At 31.5% G+C, this 22,832-nt stretch overlaps 1 protein-coding gene across 1 annotated transcript; it reads right to left on the reverse strand.

Moving 5' to 3' along the window:
- Positions 1-8,111: 8,111 nt before the first annotated feature.
- Positions 8,112-12,591, reverse strand: LOC114290123 (protein ACCELERATED CELL DEATH 6). Its single transcript, XM_082891767.1, has 3 exons — positions 12,007-12,591; positions 9,487-10,008; positions 8,112-8,419 (listed from the first exon to the last, which is right to left on the reverse strand). The coding sequence occupies exons 1-2, from the start codon at positions 12,259-12,261 to the stop codon at positions 9,493-9,495; spliced, it is 771 nt and encodes a 256-aa protein (XP_082747893.1). The 5' UTR covers positions 12,262-12,591; the 3' UTR covers positions 8,112-8,419; positions 9,487-9,492.
- Positions 12,592-22,832: the final 10,241 nt, after the last annotated feature.

The following is a 22,832-nucleotide window of genomic DNA, read 5'->3' on the forward strand; positions in this document are numbered from 1 at the left end:
TATTAAGAACAAAATTAGCAAACAAAAATTGCTTCCCCCCACAAGTTCTGTGGTAAACCTGAGCTTAGTAACATAGCATTCATCATTTCTTTTAAGGTTCTATTCTTCCTTTCAGCAATTCCATTTTGCTGTGGAGAATAAGGGGCTGTAGCTTGGTGAATAATGCCATGTTGTGCACAAAAGTCATTTACTGGTGCATCATATTCACCACCCCTATCACTTCTAATATAAATCAATGAATTTTAAAAACATATTCAAGAAAAAACCAAAATAATTATGACTACTCAAGTCAGAATTAATGTTTTGACAAAATTATATCCTCATAAAAAATTTTGCCTAAGAATCAAACAATTCAAAAACCCATTTGATTGTATACATTCTTGCAACTCAATAACAAATAAATGTCACTGTCATAAAAATATTTGTGACAGAAGAAAATTAAATTATCTCAACTAATGCAAGAGATACACCCCCATATTAATAAAATGGTTCATGGTTTAACAAATTCTACTACGCAAGTAAAATAATTATTAATGACATCTCATGTCACATAATTCAATAATCAACATAAAAGATTTCTTAAATTACTTTCCAATTAAACAGACCGATATAAATACATACATTTTCATGTTTAAATTACTCTGGTGTTTAAACACCCATTCAAAATTGATTAGAAATATTCAAATTAATCTGCTTATGTCCTAAGTCGACATAACAATTTATCATTCCAAATCACTTGAAATTATTGTTAAGAAATAACTTGAGTTGATATCATACATGTATATCAAACGCATCAACTAAAAATAATGAATCAACAAAATAAATTAATCATGCGTGATCCCATCACTTGCACCATGAAATAAAAGAATTCTCAACTCATAAATAAAATCCAACGCATTTAAACATTAAACTTCAAAATGACAAAACATACCTTTATTTAATAAGTTTGATTTGTACATAAATAAACAAATTAAATATGCATTAAAATGTTCTTGTGAATATATATATATATATTCCGACTCAAGTGCAGAAACAATTCAAGACTATGAATCCACATTGTAATAAAAATAAAATTAGTTTGTAAAACTAATATTTTACTCTAGAAACAAATTCTTACCAGAATATAAAGAAACAAAGAAAAGAAATAGAATATGTTTGATTACAAAAATCAAACTTGAAATAAAAATATATAAATAAAAAACAGATTTTATTTTGTTACAAAAACAAAATTAAAATCTGAATACATAAACAAATAAAAACAACACTGAAAGTAAATTAAATAACTTACTTGATTTAATTTCTTCGAATTATTTTTCTGATCAAGTCCAGTGTTTGACACTGTGTCCTTAAGACAGATTCGTCCTCTCCACGGTGCTTTCAGAATTTGGACGTCTATCTCCCAGGATAAAATGATCTTACCACAAACAATAGCAGCACTACAAATTGTTTTCCTTACGAACACACTAAATGGTTATAAAATTCTGGATAAAACCAGAATTTTTTCCTAAGTTCGGTCTATTTTTTAGGTGGGCCCCGAGTGTCGATTTACTCGGGTCAAAGTGGTAACGCGTTCTATGCCGCGTTGTGATTCACGTGGTATATTTGGTTGCTCAAAACCATTACCGAGTGAATGGGAAATTGAAGCCAAAGTGTGCTCCATGGAAATGGAGTTTTGGTAGAAATTCCTTAAGGTTGTAAATTGGCTTGTCCCACATTGATTTGGTGGGAAGTTTTGAAAGGGTTTATAAGGCTTAGGGTGAGATACTTGGGGTGTGCCCCAAGGGGTACCCAAGTGTTTTAGAGGGAGAGGTTATGGGCAAAATGGGTTAGACCCATTGGACCCAAAAATCACCACACACGCGCGCGCGCCGCCGCCGTCCGTTCGGTCGGGCGGGCCGGCCTGGGCTTGGGCGCGGGTGCGTGGTGTGTGGTTGGGTTGGGCTTCTAATCTTTTTGGGCCAAAAACATTTGAATTTAATTTTATTTTTTGGTAAAATAAAATCCAGAATTCAAATTAAATTGATTTGGAATTAGTGTACATCCAAACAGGGCCCTTCCCGTTTTCAAACAGAAATAAACTGTTTTGGAATTAGTGCACACCCAAACATGGCCCTTCCCGTTTTACTATCTGTTTGAATTGATTCAAATCTGTTTGAATTTAAAACCCAACAGGTATGATACCTGTTCAATTCAAAACCAAGAGCCACATACCTGTTTAATTCAAAACCAAGAGCCACCTTCACATCTATAAATAGGACCACCCTCATTTGATGTTTGCATTCAGAAATTTCGTATTTCACCTCTGCTAATTCTATTCTTCATCTTGCTGCATTTTATTTTCAAAAGAAAGAGTGTAAACACTTAGTGTGTTCGTAAGGCAAACAATTAGTAGTGCTGCTATTGTTTGTGGTAGATCATTTCATCCTGGGAGATAGACGTCCAAATTCTGAAAGCACCGTGGAGAGGACGAATCTGTCTTAAGGACACAGTGTTAAACACTGGACTTGATCAGAAAAGTTATTCAAATAAATTAACCAAGTAAGTTGTTTAATTTTATTCTGTTTTTTATTATGTTTATTTAATCAGATTTTATTTTTGTTTTTGTAACAAAATAAAATCTGTGGTTTTATTTATTTATTTTTATTTCGAGTTTGATTTTTGTAATCAAACAAATTCTCTCCTTTTTCTTTATTTCTTTTATTCTTGTTGTTGTTTTGTACACAACAGAATTTAATCCTTTTAAATACAGTGAAGATTGCCTAACAATCTTAAGACAGAAGAATAAAAGAAATAGATAAAAAAGGAGAGAATTTGTTTGATTACAAAAATCAAACTCGAAATAAAAATAAATAAATAAAACCACAGATTTTATTTTGTTACAAAAACAAAAATAAAATCTGATTAAATAAACAGAATAAAATTAAACAACTTACTTGGTTAATTTATTTGAATAACTTTTCTGATCAAGTCCAGTGTTTAACACTGTGTCCTTAAGACAGATTCGTCCTCTCCACGGTGCTTTCAGAATTTGGACGTCTATCTCCCAGGATGAAATGATCTACCACAAACAATAGCAGCACTACAAATTGTTTGCCTTACGAACACACTAAGTGTTTACACTCTTTCTTTCGGAAATAAAATGCAGCAAGATGAAGAATATAATTTGCAGAGGATGGAGTACGAAAAATCTGAATTGAATCCAAATGGGAGGCTAGTCTATTTATAGATGTAAAGGTGGCTTTTCGTTTTGAATTGAACAGGTATGAAACCTGTTAGATTCAAATTTAAACAGATTTGAATCTGTTTATTCAAACAGATAGAAGCGAGAAGGGCCCTGTTTGGATGAGCAATAAATCCAAAACAGTTTAATTCTGTTTGAAAACGGGAAGGGCTCTGTTTGGGTGTGCACTAATTCCAAAACAGTTTATTTCTGTGTGAAAACGGGAAGGGCCTTGTTTGGATGTACAGAAAATCCAAATCAGTTTAATTTGAATTCTGGATTTTATTTTAATAAAAAATAAAATTAAATTCAAATGTTTTTGGCCCAAAAAGATTAGAAGCCCAACCCAACCACACACCACGCACCCCAGCCCAGCCCAGCCCGCCCGACCGGACGGACGGCGGCGGCGGCGCGCGCGCGTGTGTGGTGATTTTTGGGTCCAATGGGTCTAGCCCATTTTGCCCATAACCTCTCCCTCTAAAACAAATATACATAAAATGTTCTCCCAAAGAGCATTTTCAAGATCTTTATAAGAATTACTGAACCACCGATGGAAAAAAAAAAAAAAAAAAAAAAACCAGTAATTATCACTTCTTTTTTTTTCTTTTTCTTTTTTTTAAATCCATTCATTCCAAGAATAAAATTAAATTTTGATATTTTATTATCAGGAATTCCACCAAAGTTTTTGATCCATTTGCAAATATCGAGAATTATGACTTAGTAATGCTGGAGAGGCAGAGAATCAGAACCGCCGCCTCCCCTCCTCCCGCAGAGAAAATGTAAAAGTAATGAATCAAAGTGGCTGGAGACTATATATATATATATATATATTTTTTTTTTTTTAATTTTAACACTGTAATTTAGTCCAAAATGTTGGCGAAGGTTTTATCATCCATACTAAAATATTGGTTAGTAACTTTGAGATTATGGATTGAAGTCATGGGTTAACTACTTTGTATATTATGTCAAAGGTTAGGTGTGAACTTATCTTTTTCCTTCCAAACACACATCAATGTGTACTAATTGCACATCATTTTTTTAATTTAGTCCAAAATCATAAGAAGATTTTTTGACTATTTTAAAATGACAACTAGGTAAAGTGCTATAGGTTCAAATCACGAGAAAATGAAGAAGAAATATTATTTTGTTCTCCAAACTTTCATGCGTTTTTCAATTTGATCTTCAAACTGCGATTAATATTAATTTGACACTCAAACTTTTAAAATTTTAATTAATTTGGCCCCTACCATCACATTCCATCTATCATTGGATGGATTGTGCTAACGTGACATCAAAATTCATTTGAAATTTCATTTCCCTACAAATTATACCTTAAAAATCAATTTTTCCATTAAATATAAAAAAAATTAAATCTTTAATAAATAATTTTTTTTTATCTCAATAATGAAAAAATTAAATTTTGAATAATATATACTTTGTAAAAAAAATATAAAAATCCTCATTTAGAATTATCTTGAGACTGTGAAGTATAGGTACTTCAACAAAAATGTTGTACCCGTGTTGAGTACTTACCAAATTTTGAAAAAAAATTTCTCACTCAATTTTAAAATTACTATTAGTCGATCAACTCTCTTTAAATAAATTTAGGTAATAAACTAGTTACAATTGCGCGCACACGCACACGCACACACATAAAGTAGTCAAGAAATTTTTGGCTTAATAAGTTTCTCCAGGATCGACTCGAGACAACTTGAGACTTATGAAGCACAGGTACGGGTATGAGTATTGATACTGGTACGATATGGGTACATCAAAACAGTAAAATCTAAATAATAATAATAAAAAAAAAAAGAAGCTACGGATATGACTTAATACATTGTAAAAAATATTTATTTTTAATTTATTAGGATACAGCATACAATTTACATTTAATGCTAAAAGTACAAGTATAAGATAAACCAAAATTAAATGTCATTATATTAAATAACTTACAGACCATAGCTTAATTTTAAAATTAGTATAAAACTAAAAATGAAAAAAAGTCTAGTAAAATGAATTTTATTTCTGTAGTAGAAGAAAATATTGTTTTGACGGAGTTATGGCACGATTTGGGTATATACTAGGCACGTCTCGGTGTGTCAAAAATTAAAAAGAAAAAATTTGAGTACGTGTTTTGTGTACCTAGTATGTATGCAGAAATACCATATGTCGGTATGTATCCAGTACGAGTATGATATGTTTGTCGAATTACCCATGTTTCATAGTCTTTAAATAATTCTAAATGAGGATTTTTATATTTTTTAATATTTTTTTTTACAAAGTATATATTATTTAAAATTAAAAACTTTCATTATTGAGATAAAAAATTATTTATTAAATATTTAAATTTATTTTTTTATATTTGGGAGGCAAATTGATTTTTAAAGTATAGTTCGGGGGATAAAATAAAATTCCAATTGAACTTTGATATCATGTCAGCACAATCCGTCTAATTGTAAACAAAATATGATGGCAAGGGCCAAATTAATCAAAATTTTGAAAGTTTGAGAGTAAAATTGATATTAATCAAAATCTAAGGTCAAATTAAAAAAAGCGTAAAAGTTTGGATGCCAAAATAATATTTCCTCAAACAAAATACATTTTGGCTTTCAGTAAAAATATATGGATATTTCAATTCAGGATACATAGATAAGTTGTTTGCATGAAATAAATTGATATTTCGCATCATTAATACAAATGAGTTTATGGTATAAACCCAAAGCAATATTGGATAAAATCTATTATTAGTAAAATGTAACATATCTATTACTATCATAAAAGTGTGAAAAATTGTCATGATTTTTATTTTTAACATATTTTGAAAATATCTTACGAAACTTATTAAACATTAACAAAACTATAAACAACCATAAATTTCTTTTGAAATTTAAACAATTTAAAACAACCAAACACCTTAAAATATCACAATGTACTATCAAACACCTTGGATGATTCGGAGAGCTTTTTTTTCCAGAAGGTTCAATTTTTCTAAATATCTTTACATTATTGGTATTATTGGTACTTTGTGAAGTTGTCAAATTCTCTGTTTCATATTCATAACTCATGTCCAATTATATTATTTTGTATTATAATATGCATCATCATTTATAATAATATCGGCAATATCATTCATTGATTGAAGAGGGTCTTATAGCACTCAAAGGTATTACCTAAACAGTACAAACCCATAATCAATTTAAGTGGGTGATTCTGTTAAAACCACTAATAGTGAGTTGAGTACCCTCAATTCATTTTTTTTTTTTTTTGAGGTGATTTTTTTTAATTCATTATTCTAAATTATCATAACATTTTAATTCTTTGTTACCCATCTGTTTCGAATTTCAAAACCAAGCAGTCGATCGCATTGTCTCTCAATCAACTCTGTTTGACAACTTAGTGGTTGTACAAACAAATAAAAACATAACAGGCTACTTATCAGGTTAGGCTTTGTACAAGTAGTAGCCTTTTTGTTTTTTGTTTTTTGTTTTGTTTTGTTTTTGTTTTTGTTTTTGTTTTTTTTCTTTTCGTTCTTTGTTCATATGTGTAAAGAAAAGCAAATGACTCTTGAGTATATTTTTATGGATTAAGGCTTCTTCCCAGTTGGGTTTTCCAATTGGAGTGTGTTATTGGGTCTCTATGGGCTTAGTATGGAGCTCACATCGATAATCCGAACCGTTCAATATGTAGGATTGATTCAGTACTTTATCCCTATAAAAAATCACGTTGATCAAATATCGATAGCCACTTGATCAAATCACATTTATATTAACAATTTATTTTTAAAATCATAGTAACATTGACACAAATTTGATCTGATCAAGTGGCTATCGATATCCAATCAACGTTATTTATTGCAAGAATAAAGAACTCGACAAGTATTACACATTGAACAGTTCGGATAATCAATGTGGGTTTTATAGTGGGCCCACATAGCCCAACAAAACGCTCAATCCGATCGGGCTAGAGAAAAGTTATTCCCTATTTTATACTCCTTTTGTACAGAAGTTATAAATTGATTATTTTTTTTTAGTAATTTAAAAGGTTATGTCAACAAAGTTTTCACTCTCTATGATTTAAAATTTTCAGAATTAATTTTCTGAGTTTTTAATTAAAAATCATTGAATATAACAAATTACTAAAATATATTAATTTTTTGTATTATTTTGTATGCAATAAATTTTTCATTGGATTATGTAAAAGGAAAGGAATTATAGTGTTTTTTTTTTTTAGATAGTAAGAATAATAGTGTTAGACTCACAAAAATTAAACACATAAAAGTGTTGGATGAAATTTATTTTAAGTCTAACTTACATCACACTCAAAATGAATTTTAACTACCCAAACATTTTCTTTATAGAGCACTGCTGGAAAGCTCTAATCCAGCAGCTCTAATGCCAACTCTAATGAGCTGGCATGGAGGAAATAAAAAAAGAAAAAAAGGAAAACAAGACACAGTCCATCACTGGACCCCACTGCCAACACACTAGTGATGGATTTAGAGCTCATTTTTTAGAGCTCTAAATCATTTTTGTTCTTTATATGTTTTATATTCTTTTTTTTTTTTTTTTTTTTTTTTTTTTTTTTTTTTTGCAGTTAACATTATCTGAAAAATAATAATAATAAATAAAGATTAACTTTACTTCTAAAGAATTAGAGATCCATAAATAATCACCAAATTCGTTTGGGAATATTTTAGTTTACTATTTAATTTTTTACGAAAAAATATGTAAAAAAAATAATAAATAAAATATAGAGAAAGTAATGTGATGGGATGTTTTCTTTTATTAACTATTTTAACTTTGAATAGACAACCCATCCCAAACAAACCCTTATTTTAACCTATTTCTACCTTAAAGTGATTATGCCAGCAAAATAAACTACAATTCCAACATTGTAAACTAAGCACAAAATCATTATATAAAACAAAAAACTCACATTAATACATTGATACAAGATTATCTGAGAAAGCAATCTAAATAAGGACTCATATTTTGTTTATAAATCAATTCATATGCCACATGCAACTCACAGACACTCCAACTATTACATATATATATATATATATATGTATGTATATAAGTGTCAACAATCAGAGACTTTTGATAATCTTTATTTACGTAGAAGCCAATAGAACCATAAGCATAGACTTTGCATCACTACTGATAGAGATTTGGGTGCCCTGCCCTCTCGAACTAAAACCTGCACTTTCCACACAATTCAAACTTGTAAATAAATACATGAGGAAATATCATTTTGTCCTTTAAAATTTCACTCATTTTTTAATTTGAACTTTAGATTTCGGTTAATATCAATTTTACATCCAAACTTTTGAAATTTTAATCAATTTAAGCCCCTGCCGTCCCATTCCGTTTACAATTGGACGGAATATACTAACGTGGCATCAAAATTCATTAGAAATTTCATTTTATCCCCTAAAGTATACCTTAAATATCAATTTGCCCCCCAAACTGTACCTTAAAAATCAATTTATCTCCCATGTTAGCACATTCCGTCCAATTGTAGACGGAATGTGAAGGCAGGGATCAAACTGATCAAAATTTTGAAAGTTTATGTGTAAAATTGATATTAATCGAAGTCTAGGGGTCAAATTGAAAAACATGTGAAAGTTTGGAGGGCGAAATGATATTTTTTCTAAATACATTGAAGAAAGCATTGTGTCAATAAACAATAGTACGGGCAGAATTATCATATAGGAGATGTATATATATATATATATATATATATATCTAATCAAAATTTTAAAAAATAAAATACAAATTATAATATCAATTTCTACTAACGTGATCAAGTAACTAATTGATGTCTGATTTTATTCTTTACAGATTATAGCTTATAATTAACACTAATTATTAAAAAAAAATTTCTTTTATTATATTTTGTCTTTTTTTAATTAATTTTATATTTTGATTGCATGTTTCATAGATATAGAGTGATAGTCAATTAAACTTTCTTTTAAAATCTAGAGAAGATGATTCTTAAAATTTGTAAAAGAAGAAAAATTTAGGAGCAAGTGTCTATAATTTGTAAATAATTATAACTAATAATTATAATAATAACCGTGATTCCTACCCCCACTGGGGGTCGACCCCCAGTGACGTGGCATAGTGCCATTCGCCAGTTTTTTTTTTTTTTTCTTTCCTTCCAATCACCCACAGCCCACGTGGGCTGGGGGGTCACTGGGGGTCGGCAATTACTAGCGGTCGGCCGCATTTTCCTTACAATAAATGGTGTTTTTGAAAACGTACCCCCCTCTAGGTGCAGATGGATCTAATTAAGGCGTCTACGCATGGACCAATAACTCTTTGAGCGATGTTGGTAAACACGAAAGCTGATAGGGGAAGGCCAGCGATAACAGGAACTGAAATATTAAGGCCAGATGAATGTGCTAAGACAGCACGTGTCCCCGCAATGAACGCAAACATCATTGCAATCGTAGCACAAATAATAAGATAAGCAGCTATATAAACTAGCTTCTCTACTTCATCCCGATTGTTAGTAATAGCCGCAAAGAAGTGGATGAGCACTGCTGAAATGGAGAATGACATGGCCATGGTATCTGCTACCATAAAAAATTTGAAAAAGTATGCTCTTCTTAGAATCGCCATGCCTTGGTTTGGGCCATCGTTGCCATTGTATCCACCGGGCATCGTGAAAGCAGCAGTAAAGGTTACAGTTGCTATAAGTGTAGCCACTATCAAATGGTTTGCCCCTGCTTGCTTCAGTTCTTTGGGTGTTAGTACATTCCTATCATCAGGCTGAGTTGGTTCCTGCAAATAAAAAGCAAAATAAAATAAAACAAATAATAAATTATACAAGGCAAATTTCATTCTACCATGTTACTTTTGCCCATGTTTGAGTTATCTCATTCTCATTTAAAAATAATCACATAAACCCCTTGTAACGTTAAATATTATGTAATTTAATAACAAGTGTAAAACACATAGGCATAAAGGAGATTATATGCTCATTTCAAATTTTAAAGGAATAAATTACACATAAAATAAAGTATAGGAGTTTAGATGCATTTTGTCTCTCAAATAAATAATGAAAATATCCGTAGTTTGCACACCAAGATTGCTCATATATAGAGGCATTTTAATCTTTTTCATTAAATCGTTAGTGGGGCTAATAGTATACTTTGATTCACAAATATGGCTACATGGTTATTTCCTAAAGAGCAACGGGGAATCCCAACATAGGTCAAATCACAATGTGATAAAGTAAAATTTGTCCAGTTATAAACACAAATAAATGGTAAATGCTAGGAGTGACCTGATGTGTAAGATTAAAGCTAGGTTTGACATCTCATAAAAAAGTTAAAAAGTCACTATCCTATTTAAGTCACATCATCTTATTTAAGTTACATTATCTTATTTAAGTCACATCACCTCTCTATCACATCACTTCAAACTTAACCTATATTTCATAAAAAGTCAAAAAGTGTACTGATTTAGAACATCTCAAACAACCCTTAAATTTAATTATTTAGTCATTATAATGACTCACATGATATGACAATATTAATTATAGATTTAATAGGATTTATGTTCCATATCTTTACTCACAAGTTTTATCTGATAGTCAATAAGAAGAGTGGTTTCCAAATTTCTTATTTTGATGGGCAAGTAAAGTTATGTTTGAACAAGGAAATTGGGCATTGCTTTGCCTATAAAATAACATTCAGAGTACCCATCAAAAAATTTTGAATTCACGTATTTTAAAGGCGGTTAAGAGAGAGAAATCATTTATTCATGAACCTAAAACTTAGGATTTATCTATTGAATCTCTAAAGTTTACAATTATTTACATAAAAATCATGATAGTTATAGATCTTGGATTATGAAGGTTGTTATATGCATAATACTATAAAATTTATTTATATTGTGGACTATGTAGTTGTCCCTTAAAAAATTAAAATAATGAGAAAGTTAGATGTTCGGGATTTGAGTCGATGGGGCGACTGTTATCCTTTCGTTGTGATGTAACTTACTAATCCATTAACATTTTATATTTTTTTAAGGAAATAAAAAAAAAATAAAGGGTTAAATTTATTTTATCCCCTTGTGGTTGGGGGTTAGAGCACTTTACCTCCTATGGTTCAAATATAGCTAGAAAAACCTCATGACTAAAGTGGTACCATTGATTTTGCCATCCAAACTAACAAAATGTGTATTTCACACACTACTTTTGAGAGTGGATTTGATTTCCTGAAAAATTAAAGTGAAATTAATATAACAAAAAAACAATTTAATCCTAATTTTCTCTAAACCTAAAATTAGATGAATATGTTAATTAAAATAAAATAAATCAAATTAAAATATAATTAAAAATTGATCTAAAATATAAAATACAATTAAGAAATAATTTAAAATATAATTAAATAAAAATATAAAATAAATAATAATTAAAAATTGAACTAAAATATAATTAAATTAAAATTAGTTTAGATTAATTATACTAGATAATTAAGCATTTAAGATTAATTGTGATCTAAAATATTAAATTAAAATTAGATTAAAAATTTAGTAATTAGAATAAATAATTAAATATTTTGGATTAATTGTGATATAAAATATAATAAAATTAAAATTAGAATAAAAAGAACAATTAAAATAAATAATTAAGAATTTATAATTAATTGTGACCTAATTAAATTAATGTTAAATCTGATAAATTATGTGTATGAGAGAGGAGATAGAGAGAAAATAAAAATAAAAATAAAAATAAAAATGATTGTAAATGAAGTTTAACCCGTTGGTTCTGACCTGAGTACTCAATTGGGAGAGAATGTCCCAAGCTTGTTTGGCTTTTGTAGCATTCTTGATTCTTGGAAAGATCCGGTCTGAGACGCCTTGCTGGATGTGAGAAAGAGCTGCAGCATCCTTCTGTTGCTTCTCCTTGCTGGTCTCATCATACCCATTCTGTACCGTATCCCATAAATCCATAGATAAAAACAGAGTTTTCATCTTCACACTCCAAAACTCGTAGTTGGCACCGTCAAAAATTGGAAATGTGGCCATGTAGAGTTAACTCTGTTAAGGATATTCACTTCTTCACCTTGCAGCTGATTTGGAATTCTATCTTCATCGGATTCCTATTTATGCAGATTTGGAATTCTATCTTCATTGAAGTGGATTCCTGATTCTTCACAAACTATGTCTTACAAGTGGGGATGGCCACGTGATGGATTGGGAGCCGGCGCGGCCGGTTAATATTATAATTAAAACAATAAAAATATTAATAAAATTTATAAATAATAGAGTACATACATGTGAATTCCAGTTGTACATTTTTGATTCTTCACAATCTATGTCTACACAATCTATGTCTACAAGTAGGGATGGCCACGTGATGGATTGGGAGCGGGCCAAGGCCAGGGCCAGTTAATATTATAATATAAAAAATAAAAATATTAAGAAAATTTATAAATAATAGAGTACATATTATGAATAATAATTTATGATTAATAAAAATTAAGAGATGTAAGAAGGGATGGTATGCAGATTTGGAATTCTATCTTCATTGGATTTTTGTCGTACATTTGGATTCTTCACAACCTATGTCTACAAGTAGGGATGGCCACGTGATGGATTGGGAGCGGGAGGGCCGGTTAATATTATAATTTTAAAAAATAAAAATATTAATAAAATTTATAAATAATAGAGTACATATTATGAATAATAATTTGTGATTAATAAAAATTAAGAGATGTAAGAAGGGATGGTATGCAGATTTGGAATTCTATTTTCATTGGATTCCTCTCGTACATTTTGATTCTTCACAACCTAAGCCTACAAGTAGGGATGGCAACGCAATGGATTGGGAGCGGGCGAGAACCGGTTAATATTATAATTTAAAAAATAAAAATATTAATAAAATTTATAAATAATAGAGTACATATTATGAATAATAATTTATGATTAATAAAAATTAAGAGATGTAAGATGACAAAGACATGGGCGAAATTGAATATTTAATAATATTTGAGTTTTATTATTATTATATTAAAAAAATTAGATAAACATTCATTTTCAACTTTGGATAGTATAAGAGGTCCAATATGTTTTTTCTTATTAATTAAGGTCCCTCAATAATATTATTAGATAAATTTTAACTTGTCACGGAAAAATATTTAATTGTGAAGAACTAAAATTTCTCTATGAAAAAAGAAATTTCTCTATGGCTAGCTTCTATTTAATTTTTATTTTATATAATATAAAAAAATTAAATACAATTATCATATTTTTATTAAATAATATATTATTTTATCTTGTGCAATTGGGGATTCAAATCCTAATGAGCTAGTTTGGGTTGGAGTTGAAAGTTGTTCAAAAAATCAAGGAGTATGTTTCGAATTGGGGTCACTCTTTGATAAGTGCTTCAACAAGGATCTTTGTTTCACAACAAATTGTGATAAAAAGTGAATGTGTGGTTCGACTGTCTTTCATTTCATCTCCTAATTGCACCTCTACGGAGATAGCAAATAATAGAGATCTCAAATCTCTATGGGATTCACGCACATACATGTGAATTTGTATTGATCTCACACCCATATAAGAGATTTGATAAAAACTTTGGTAATCATTTGGGATCCGTAGTATTTTCCAATAATAATAGTAATCAATCAATTGCTTTTAAAATTATGTCATTAGAAATGAAATTAAACATGTAAAATTAGAGGAATGTAATATCACATTATTCAACTAGTCTATTTTCTTTTCTTTTTTTCTTTTCATTAATGATCTACTTAACCAGCCTATTAATGATCTACTCAATCAACTTAACAATATAAGCAATTTGAACTATTGAAATAACCTTGAAACAAACCCCCACTAGTCTCACAACAATTACCATTGTGTGATACTTACAGTAGCACCCCTGATTCCTCAAAATTTTGCCCATAATTAAAATATGTAAATAAATTTATTTTGAATACAACTCATAAAGTACCAATTTTAAATCTACACTATACATTTCACTTTCTTGGTAAAATTTTGATTAAATTTTTATAGTAACTAGAATTATTGGGAAAATTTGTTGAGAAATCCATTAAATTGTAGCGAGGTGTATGGCATTAGGTCCAAGAATTGTTTTGTTTTAGGGGTTGTTTGGCATCTTTGATATTAGTATATATATATATTTTTTTTATCTTTTTTAGTCACGTCACCTCTTTATTTTTTTATATATTTTTTTCGTAAAAAGTTAAAAAGTATATTTATTTAAATCATTCTAAACAACCCCTTAGTTATAAAGACATGATCAATAAAATTATTCAGTGGGAAAGACAAATTTGTTTTGAAGAATAATATTTTTCAATTTTACCCACTATTACCAAATCGTCAGTTGTCAATCACCGAAAAAGTTTCCAAAAGTGGCTAGTGGTGGCATTTGGCATCGGCTGGTGGTGGTGGTGGTGGTGGTGATATGAACAAATAGATAGATTAGTTGGACAAACAAGTGGCACTAGACATATATGTGAAATAATAGACAAATAAACAAATAGATTAAAGTAATATAACTGTTCAAATTGTTATTGTCGTTATGATCTCAAATATTTCAAATTGAATTTATGGCTTGATTGCCTGAATCATTGATACAAATATTATTCAGTACACAAATAAATAGTATAAATATATTTGTAACATGACCACTTTAATTATTCCACAAAGATCAATAGATAGGAGAATAATTACATTTGAAAAAATATGATAAAAGGATGATACCATTTTTTTTTTTTTTTTTTTGCTTTTTTCTAGAAACTGATTAGGAAGACCATTATTGTTAGGCTAATTTACCAGCCAATCTCCCTTTCTAGCTTATTACCTATTAGGTCGTGACTTATATTTTTATGTACTATTAAGTCCTTAGTTGCCTATAACACTCTCATTGAATTTATTACTCATTAATTTTCTCAATTTTTATTAACTTCTCTTGATCATTTTCCCAGAACCATTCTTCTTCTTCTTCTTCTCTCTCTCTCTCTCTCCATATCTCTTTCTCTCTTTTTCTAGAAAATACCACCATCATTGCCATGGCCATGGCCATCTACCTACCACCACCACCACCACCATCGTCGACTGTCATTGACCATCACTACCTTCGTCGACCACTACCACTACCACCATTGTTCACCAATCATCTCTGCCGTCACTGATCTATACTTCACCAGCTCCGATTCACTGCCACTGTTTACCAACCACCTTCACCATTGCCGATTTACACTATACCATTGCCGATCTATACTTCGTCCTAGATCTACATTGATGTAGTTGTTTCTACTGTGAAATCAACTTCAAACGACTACAAGCAACATTGATTCTCCAAATCTTGCCTTTCTCTTCCTCCCTTACTCTCTCTTTATTTCTCTCAAACCAAAACTTGCAAACAAGGGTTTAATCTATCAGTGATAAATTTATCATTGATATATATCTTTGAATCTTGAGTTGATTTGTTATGATGATGATTCTTTGTGTTGATTTGTGACGATGATGACGAGATTTTCTTTTTGTAATTTTTTAACAAACAGTCAGCGAGACATTTATCAGTGAGTGTGTCTATCAGTGATAAATTTAACATTAAATGTGTCTTTGAATCTTGTGTCGATTGTGACAATGATGGCGAGAATTTATTTTTGTAATTTTTTAACAAACAGTCAATGATAAATTTATCATTGAATATGTCTTTGAATCTTGTGTTGATTTGTGACAATGATGATGAGATTTTGTAATTTTTAACAAGTAGACAGAGGTTAAATTTATCACTGAATGTGTCAATCATAATTTTTTTTACTAGATTTGTCTTTGATTCTTTGTTTTAATCTATGAATGTGAAGAATTTTTTTCTGGTAAGAATTCCTCATCTCTCTCCTTCATTTTCTGCATCCTTATTCTTCTCTTTTTCTCTATGTTACCACCTTGTTTGAGGAGGTACTATCGGTATTGACACGGTAGAGATGAAAAATGGTCACACAAAAAAATATTGTCAAAATTCGAAGGTATTTGCTGGAGGTTAGTAATGGATGTTGGCAATCAAAGATAAAGGCCAAATGAATCATTGGAGGTCGATGATGGTCACCGGTAGTCAGAAGTAGTCTTTGGTGGCCTATTAAGAGAGAAAGAGATTCGAACAGTTGTGACAGAGAGAGAGAGAGAGAGAAGAACGGTTGAGTGATTTCTTTGTTTAGACTGAATGTCAAGAATAATATGGAAAGATGTACTAAATCTTTTGAGTCAGGACCTTATAGGAATTAAGTCTGATCCAAAGAACCGGCCAGGAACTCTCCTTATTGTTACTCATGATCATTGTGTGGAACTTCTCTTCAACCACTCGATTGCCTGCTTCTTACTAGTGTTTGGGTGAGGATCTAGCAAAAGGACAATTAGCTACTGAAAAAATAAATAAATGTGAATCAATAGAAGGATTAAATTGTATTGGATCAAATCGAATAAAATAGGGAATTTTTTAATCCGATACAAGCATAAATTAGATTTATCTGACATAACTGGATTTTTGTTTTCATTATTATTGAGAAAAATCTAAATTTCTTAGTAGTGACAAAAGAAATATTATTTAGTTTCAATTATAGGATCGAATTTTAACATGTCTTTAACTCAGAATTGGATCCAGGCTAGATCATAGGAATCAAATATAGAAGAAATAAGAATCCTATCATGTTTTTAATGCAGGTCAAGCTTTAGGCTTGGGTTGGACCACCCGTCTATTCACGCTACAATCTTATCAAGAATTATGAAAAAAGAGTAGCAGAAAAAGTGAAAATGAGCTTAAAAAATAAAAGATAAAAGTCTTAAATCTCAATCCGTTGAACTTAACTCATAGGCTAGCTCGCGAGTCCAACTCATTGGTATGTGGGAGATGGCCTGTTGACCGACCTATCAACCCAGCCTGCAAACTCAAGTAGGTCAAACCTGTTGGGCAAGGATTGGGCTTAAGATTTTCGTCCACAGGCTAGCTCAGCCAGAAACCCTAGGCAATCTTGGGCTCCATTTTCACGGTTCAATCCGGCCTGATGCCAAAGCTTATGCATCAGCTCTTCCCTGTAAAACTTGATAGGCTGAACTGGTTTTCCTAACCCTTGATTTTGTTTTAGGAAATCATCTCAAGTACTTGTCCACCTACTCCCAAAAAGACTGCAATTGGGCTACTTCATGATGGCTATCTTTTTTGTTTTTCATATTTTTAGTTTAATGGAGGATTAAATCTCAAATGAGAATGAATGACCACCAAGAGGGTGAGCAACATATAAGAAACAAAAAACAAAAAAAATAAAAAAACAAAAGATCCACTTTTGCACGTCTGAAAACTCAAAAGCTGAACTAATTGACTCTTGAAGCACAAAGGAACTGGGCACCTGGGGTTCTTACATGGTTCCACACAACAGGATTGGAGCAAAAGTCCATAACAAGATATCCTTCCTAAGCAAATAATGGCTAGACAAAAATAAATTATATTTATATCCGCTTCTGATACATTCTCTTGTATATTTTTGCACCTTCAAATTCTGCATGGATCTCTCTCTCTGTCCATATACCCATTGGATTACTCACTAACCACCTCTCATCGTCACAAAGCATGCTGGTGTCAATTTTGTCAACGTGCATAAGCTCATCCGAAACAGCATCAAACTTTTCCCTCATGTCAAGTACTACTTCAAGCACATCAGATTGTATAAATACTTGTTCCATAACAATCATACATCTCAGTAAGTGTTACATGTACGACAGCTATAGCGATCCTGGTTTTCGCTCCATTAGTTATTGTATTCTGGACTCGGTTCTGTGGATTTCTGTTGTTGTATATATTGCATTTCCGTCCTTTAATTCTTTGTACTTGAGTTTTGGGATGTGTTGGGCAGGTTTGTAACATGTTGGGTGTGTTTTGAAACAAATGGTTGCTGCTCAGTTTTTGGTGTCTTCGCTCGAACGAGCTCTATGTTTTAGTTCCTTCGCTCGAGCCAGGGTTCCTTCGCTCGAGCGAGCTTTGAGTAGTGTGTCTATTGGCTCGAGCGAGCATTCTTGCACTCGAGTGTGCATCTGCATCTAGTTTGGACCTGAAGGTTGTGTTTCTTGGCTCTAGCGAGCTTTCCTTCGCTCAAGCGAGCGAGGACTATGTTTTGGGTTTCTTCGCTCGAGCGAGCTTTTCTTCGCTCGAGCGTGCTACTGGGTTGCAGAACTGAAGCTTCATGTTGTTCGCTCAAGCGAGGCTTTGTGCACTTGAGTGAGGTTTCTTTATGTCTGGTCGCTTGAGCGACCACTCTTTCGCTTGAGCGAGGCTCGATTAAATCAAATCGCAGTAATAGTCTTCTCTCTCACCTTTTGATTTCCTTTTCTTCTCAAACCCTAGATCGGTTATCTCTCTCTCTATAATACACCTTCTCTCTATACATACCCTTGGTTCTTGGGTGTGTCTACTCTAATCCCTTTGTAAAAAGTGTGGAGCTTGGTGTGGGCTACGTTTCGATCCGAAAATCATTGGGTTTGGAGCATCTTTAGTTTTCTTCATCTTCTCCGTTGGGTCTCTTCATTTGAGGTAGGGATAACCTATTCCTCTTTATGAGTTTTGACATAAATGTTGGATATTTTGTATAGATGGTGTTGTTTGGGGATTTTGGAAAAGTTAGGGTTTGATTTGAAGTTATAAAAGGGGGGTTTTTCAATTGTTAAACTCTATGTGTATGTGAGACCTTGGAAAATGCAATTATTGTTGTTAAATTGATGAAATTGAGCCTTAGGGTTGGTATTTGAAAAAGGGAGAAAATGCCCTAATTATGTTTGAATAATTAATTTGGGGAAATATGAAATTGTGTTGAAAATCAAGAAATTGGGAAATTATGGGATTAAATGGTGTAGTTGGATTGATTAATCACACACTTATGAAAATGTTGATAATTTATCTGTTTGATAAATTTATTATCTGTTTAGAAATAACTGTTTTGAGAGGAGATAGGGGATAGACTCCATTGATAACTAAGCTGGCCAGAGTGTCCAGGGTGAAAGTCCCGAAATCTTAATTACGTTTGCATAACGTAGATAATTGAAGTGTTGATAATATGAGTTGTAGTCTCATTTGAAGTGGTTATGATTGAAATAATGATAGTATGAGTTGTAGTCTCATCATGAACTGTTCGGATAGACAGTAGGCCATATCTATAATTTGAATTAGATAATGAAATGGAAATGTGATTGTTAATATAAATTGGTTATGGAGGAGATGTACGTTGGTTTATATGAGTTGAACATTTATCAAATGCTAATGTTTTAGTTATTACTCATATTTGGTTTAGCGTATCTCTACTGGGTTTTGGCTCACCCTATATTGGACATCATTTTCAGGTACAGGTGATATGCTACCTCCAAAGACGTAGCTTGGGAGGCTTAGAGGTTGAAAGATCTTTTTGTTATTATCTTTTTGTATTACATATAAATCAAGCCAATGGCTTATTTTGTATGAAAAGTCAGAACTCTTCTTTTGTTGAACCCAAGTGTTGACTTGGAAAGTTGTAAGCCCGTAGGGCATTTACTTTTGTTGTCAACATGTAATATTTTGGTACTTAATACTCTGATAAATGAAAATATGCTTTATTCTCTTATGTCTATGGATGTCATGAATGTTGGGTTTATATGAATGTTGGGTTTATATGTATTATTTTGAGGGCGTTACACAGCCGTGCCCACAATACAATTTAGATTGCAAATATCATCATGTAGAAGTAATAAAGTTGTATGCTATAGAACTTTCCTTCTTTTTTTTCCCTCTCTTTTCATAAAACAGTCTATTACTTTCATGTAGGCAGAGAGATGCTCATGAATTCATGAAAATATGAAAAAGAAAAAATGTCTAACCACCTGATCTATACTCTCCTGCCTAGTTGAGATATATTCGAGGGGAAAAAGAACAGGAGGGATAGGTTTCTTCTTAGCAACGTTAATCATTCCATCACCTTCTTGGCGATGTTAGAGCAATGTTACCAAAAAAAGCTAATACCATAACGAATTACGTTTTGGAACTCACATTCCGAAACAAAGTACACTTCCGTTCCAAAATAAATATAGTGATTCAAAACGATCCCAAAAAAATGTTCCGCTATGTTTCCTTAAAAGTGTCTCAAGAAGAAAAGGAATCAAATATAATATAAGGTGAGTGAAGTTTTGACAAGACAATGTCAAAATTGGGTCATAATGCTCGTAGAAATGTTTTGCTACATGACTAATTTGGAGGGAAAAAACTAAATTTTATTGGATGCCTAATAATATATATATTAAAGTTTACTCTAGATGTATCTTTAAATCTTATAGTATAATTTATACAAATCTACCCCAATCATACCACTTTTTAGAGCATATGGCATACCACATTTCCATTCCCATTTTACGTACAAGAACAATCAACATTTTAGATAATATAGCTTTAGAGCTTTCTTTCTATGGAAAAGCATTCAGATTCCAGTGATCACAGTCAAGGTGTCCTTTGTGTGGAATGCGGATTTGGAGGCTATGTTAACCATTAATTTGGGGAAAAGGGGAAATGTGCTTCTCAATTACTGCTGTATGTGTAAGAAGGCTGAAGAACTGGTGGACCACCTCCTTTTACTCTTTGAGGTGGCTAACGAGCTTTGGAGCATCTCTTCTCTATTTTCTTGGTGTTAGCAATGGCAGATTCGGTGGTTCATCTTTATGAGAGATGGCATAGGTGTTATCCCACTTTGTTTGATGTCATGTTTGTGGAAGGGGAGGAGTGGGTAATAGGACTTTTGAGAAAGTGGAAGAGGGAAATCATAGAATCAATGAGGCACTTTTACATTCCTTTAATTTTTGGATGGAATGAAAATTTTGTGTTCCTTTATCTTTGCATTATCTTTGCATTATTGATTTTATAGGGGAGTTATCTTCTGTAGATGCTGTATATGATATTTTTGTTGTCTTTTTATATACCCCCACAGCGTACAAAGGTTACACCCCTTCTTGCGTTTTTAAATACAAGATAGTCGAAATAGTGTCTAGCTTTTGCAGCAATCTAGCAAATTACTGAAGTACAATTCAAATGTTGATGGGATTTGGGAGAAAGCAATGTTCAGAAACAAAATGATTTTGCAAGTTCTAGTTGATTTCGCTATTTACCTATTTGAATAACTGTCCAAAAAAACCTAGTTTACATACAGATACGACGCACTTCCCTTTTATGAGAAGTAAGAAGAAAAAGGAAAGAAAACAAAAGAAGATAAATAGAGTAAAAAAATGTGCACAGTGAAAAAAAAAAAAAATGAATCTTAGCGAGAAACAACAAACATTTCAAGCTTATTTACATAGGCTTAGCACTGAAATGTAAGAATTGATCAACCATCATGTAAGGTGAATTCAAATGTCAATGAAAATAGAATTTCTCTCTGCACTGCAAATATGAACATGATTGGAAAAGAAAACCCATCCATCAAAGACAAAAACTTGAAAACAAAAAGGACTGACAAAAAAAGATTGTCCAATATCCTTTCTTTTTCCAAAATTTTTTACGAACACACTTTTCTGATATAGAAGTATGTTTTTTTGGCACTGCCATTTAAAAATCAAGAGGTTACTCATTATTCTAGTTGGATGTGAAAGACATTCCTCTCCCCAGCCATTTCGGGTTCAGAAGATGTGAAATGGTATTTATCTCTAGTTTATCTCTATAAGAACAGTGCGTTCTGAGGTGTGAAATGCATTCTGAAGCCATTTTGTGAAATCCTAGTGCAGATTCAATAGTGTCAACTCTAGCATGGCTTCTATAAAGGACGAAGCCATTTAACTAAGCAAAATATCTTCTGATGTAATGTTGGCAACAGGGAAAGTCTTTTGACAGGCTAACGATACACAATGTGTAAGTGTTGGTTAAATGCCTCGGTATCCCCCATGACTTTTAAGAGTTAAGTACAGGCTTGAATGGAAAAGCTAAAATGTCTTTGGAGAATTAAGTGTTTTTTTTTTTTTTCGTTCTCTCATTTCCTGAAGGTTAATCACTTGAGTTTAGTGACTATCAGAGTAACAAAGTAAAAAAATATGGCCTGATAAAATTCCATCCAGTTAAGGTCTCCAAGGTCCCAAGAAGTAAATTCATGTTTACACAGAACGCAATTTTTTTTTTTTTTTTTTTTTTTTTTTTTTTTTTTTTTTTTTATGGTCAAACGGAAGAATACTTAAAACAATTCATTTATAGTCATGATCAGATAACTGATAATTAAATAAATAGTTTGTCCAGCCTGTAGAAAGAAGCATTTATAATGCAATTTATATATGACTTCCATCAATGAAATTCCTTTCCTCTGTGACATCAGCCATCTTGCATGAGTAAGAAAGTATTTTAATAGTCACTTTGCAGAATCACGATCAAATTTGGACATATTCAATCAAACCTCTAATTCCCACTCATTCTCTCTCTTAAAATAATATATAATATGCACCACTTGAACACAACTCCAGATTCTACTATATTATAATATGACATACCACCCATACCACCCATTCAACACTGCAGTCTGCATCTCTTTACTTATTCATTTATTTTTACTTTTTATTTTTTATTTTTTGATTCCAAAATGCTC

This window comes from Camellia sinensis, chromosome 10, assembly GCF_055761805.1.
Source record: "Camellia sinensis isolate YWXY chromosome 10, ASM5576180v1, whole genome shotgun sequence".
In the NCBI taxonomy this organism is placed as follows: Eukaryota; Viridiplantae; Streptophyta; class Magnoliopsida; order Ericales; family Theaceae; genus Camellia; species Camellia sinensis.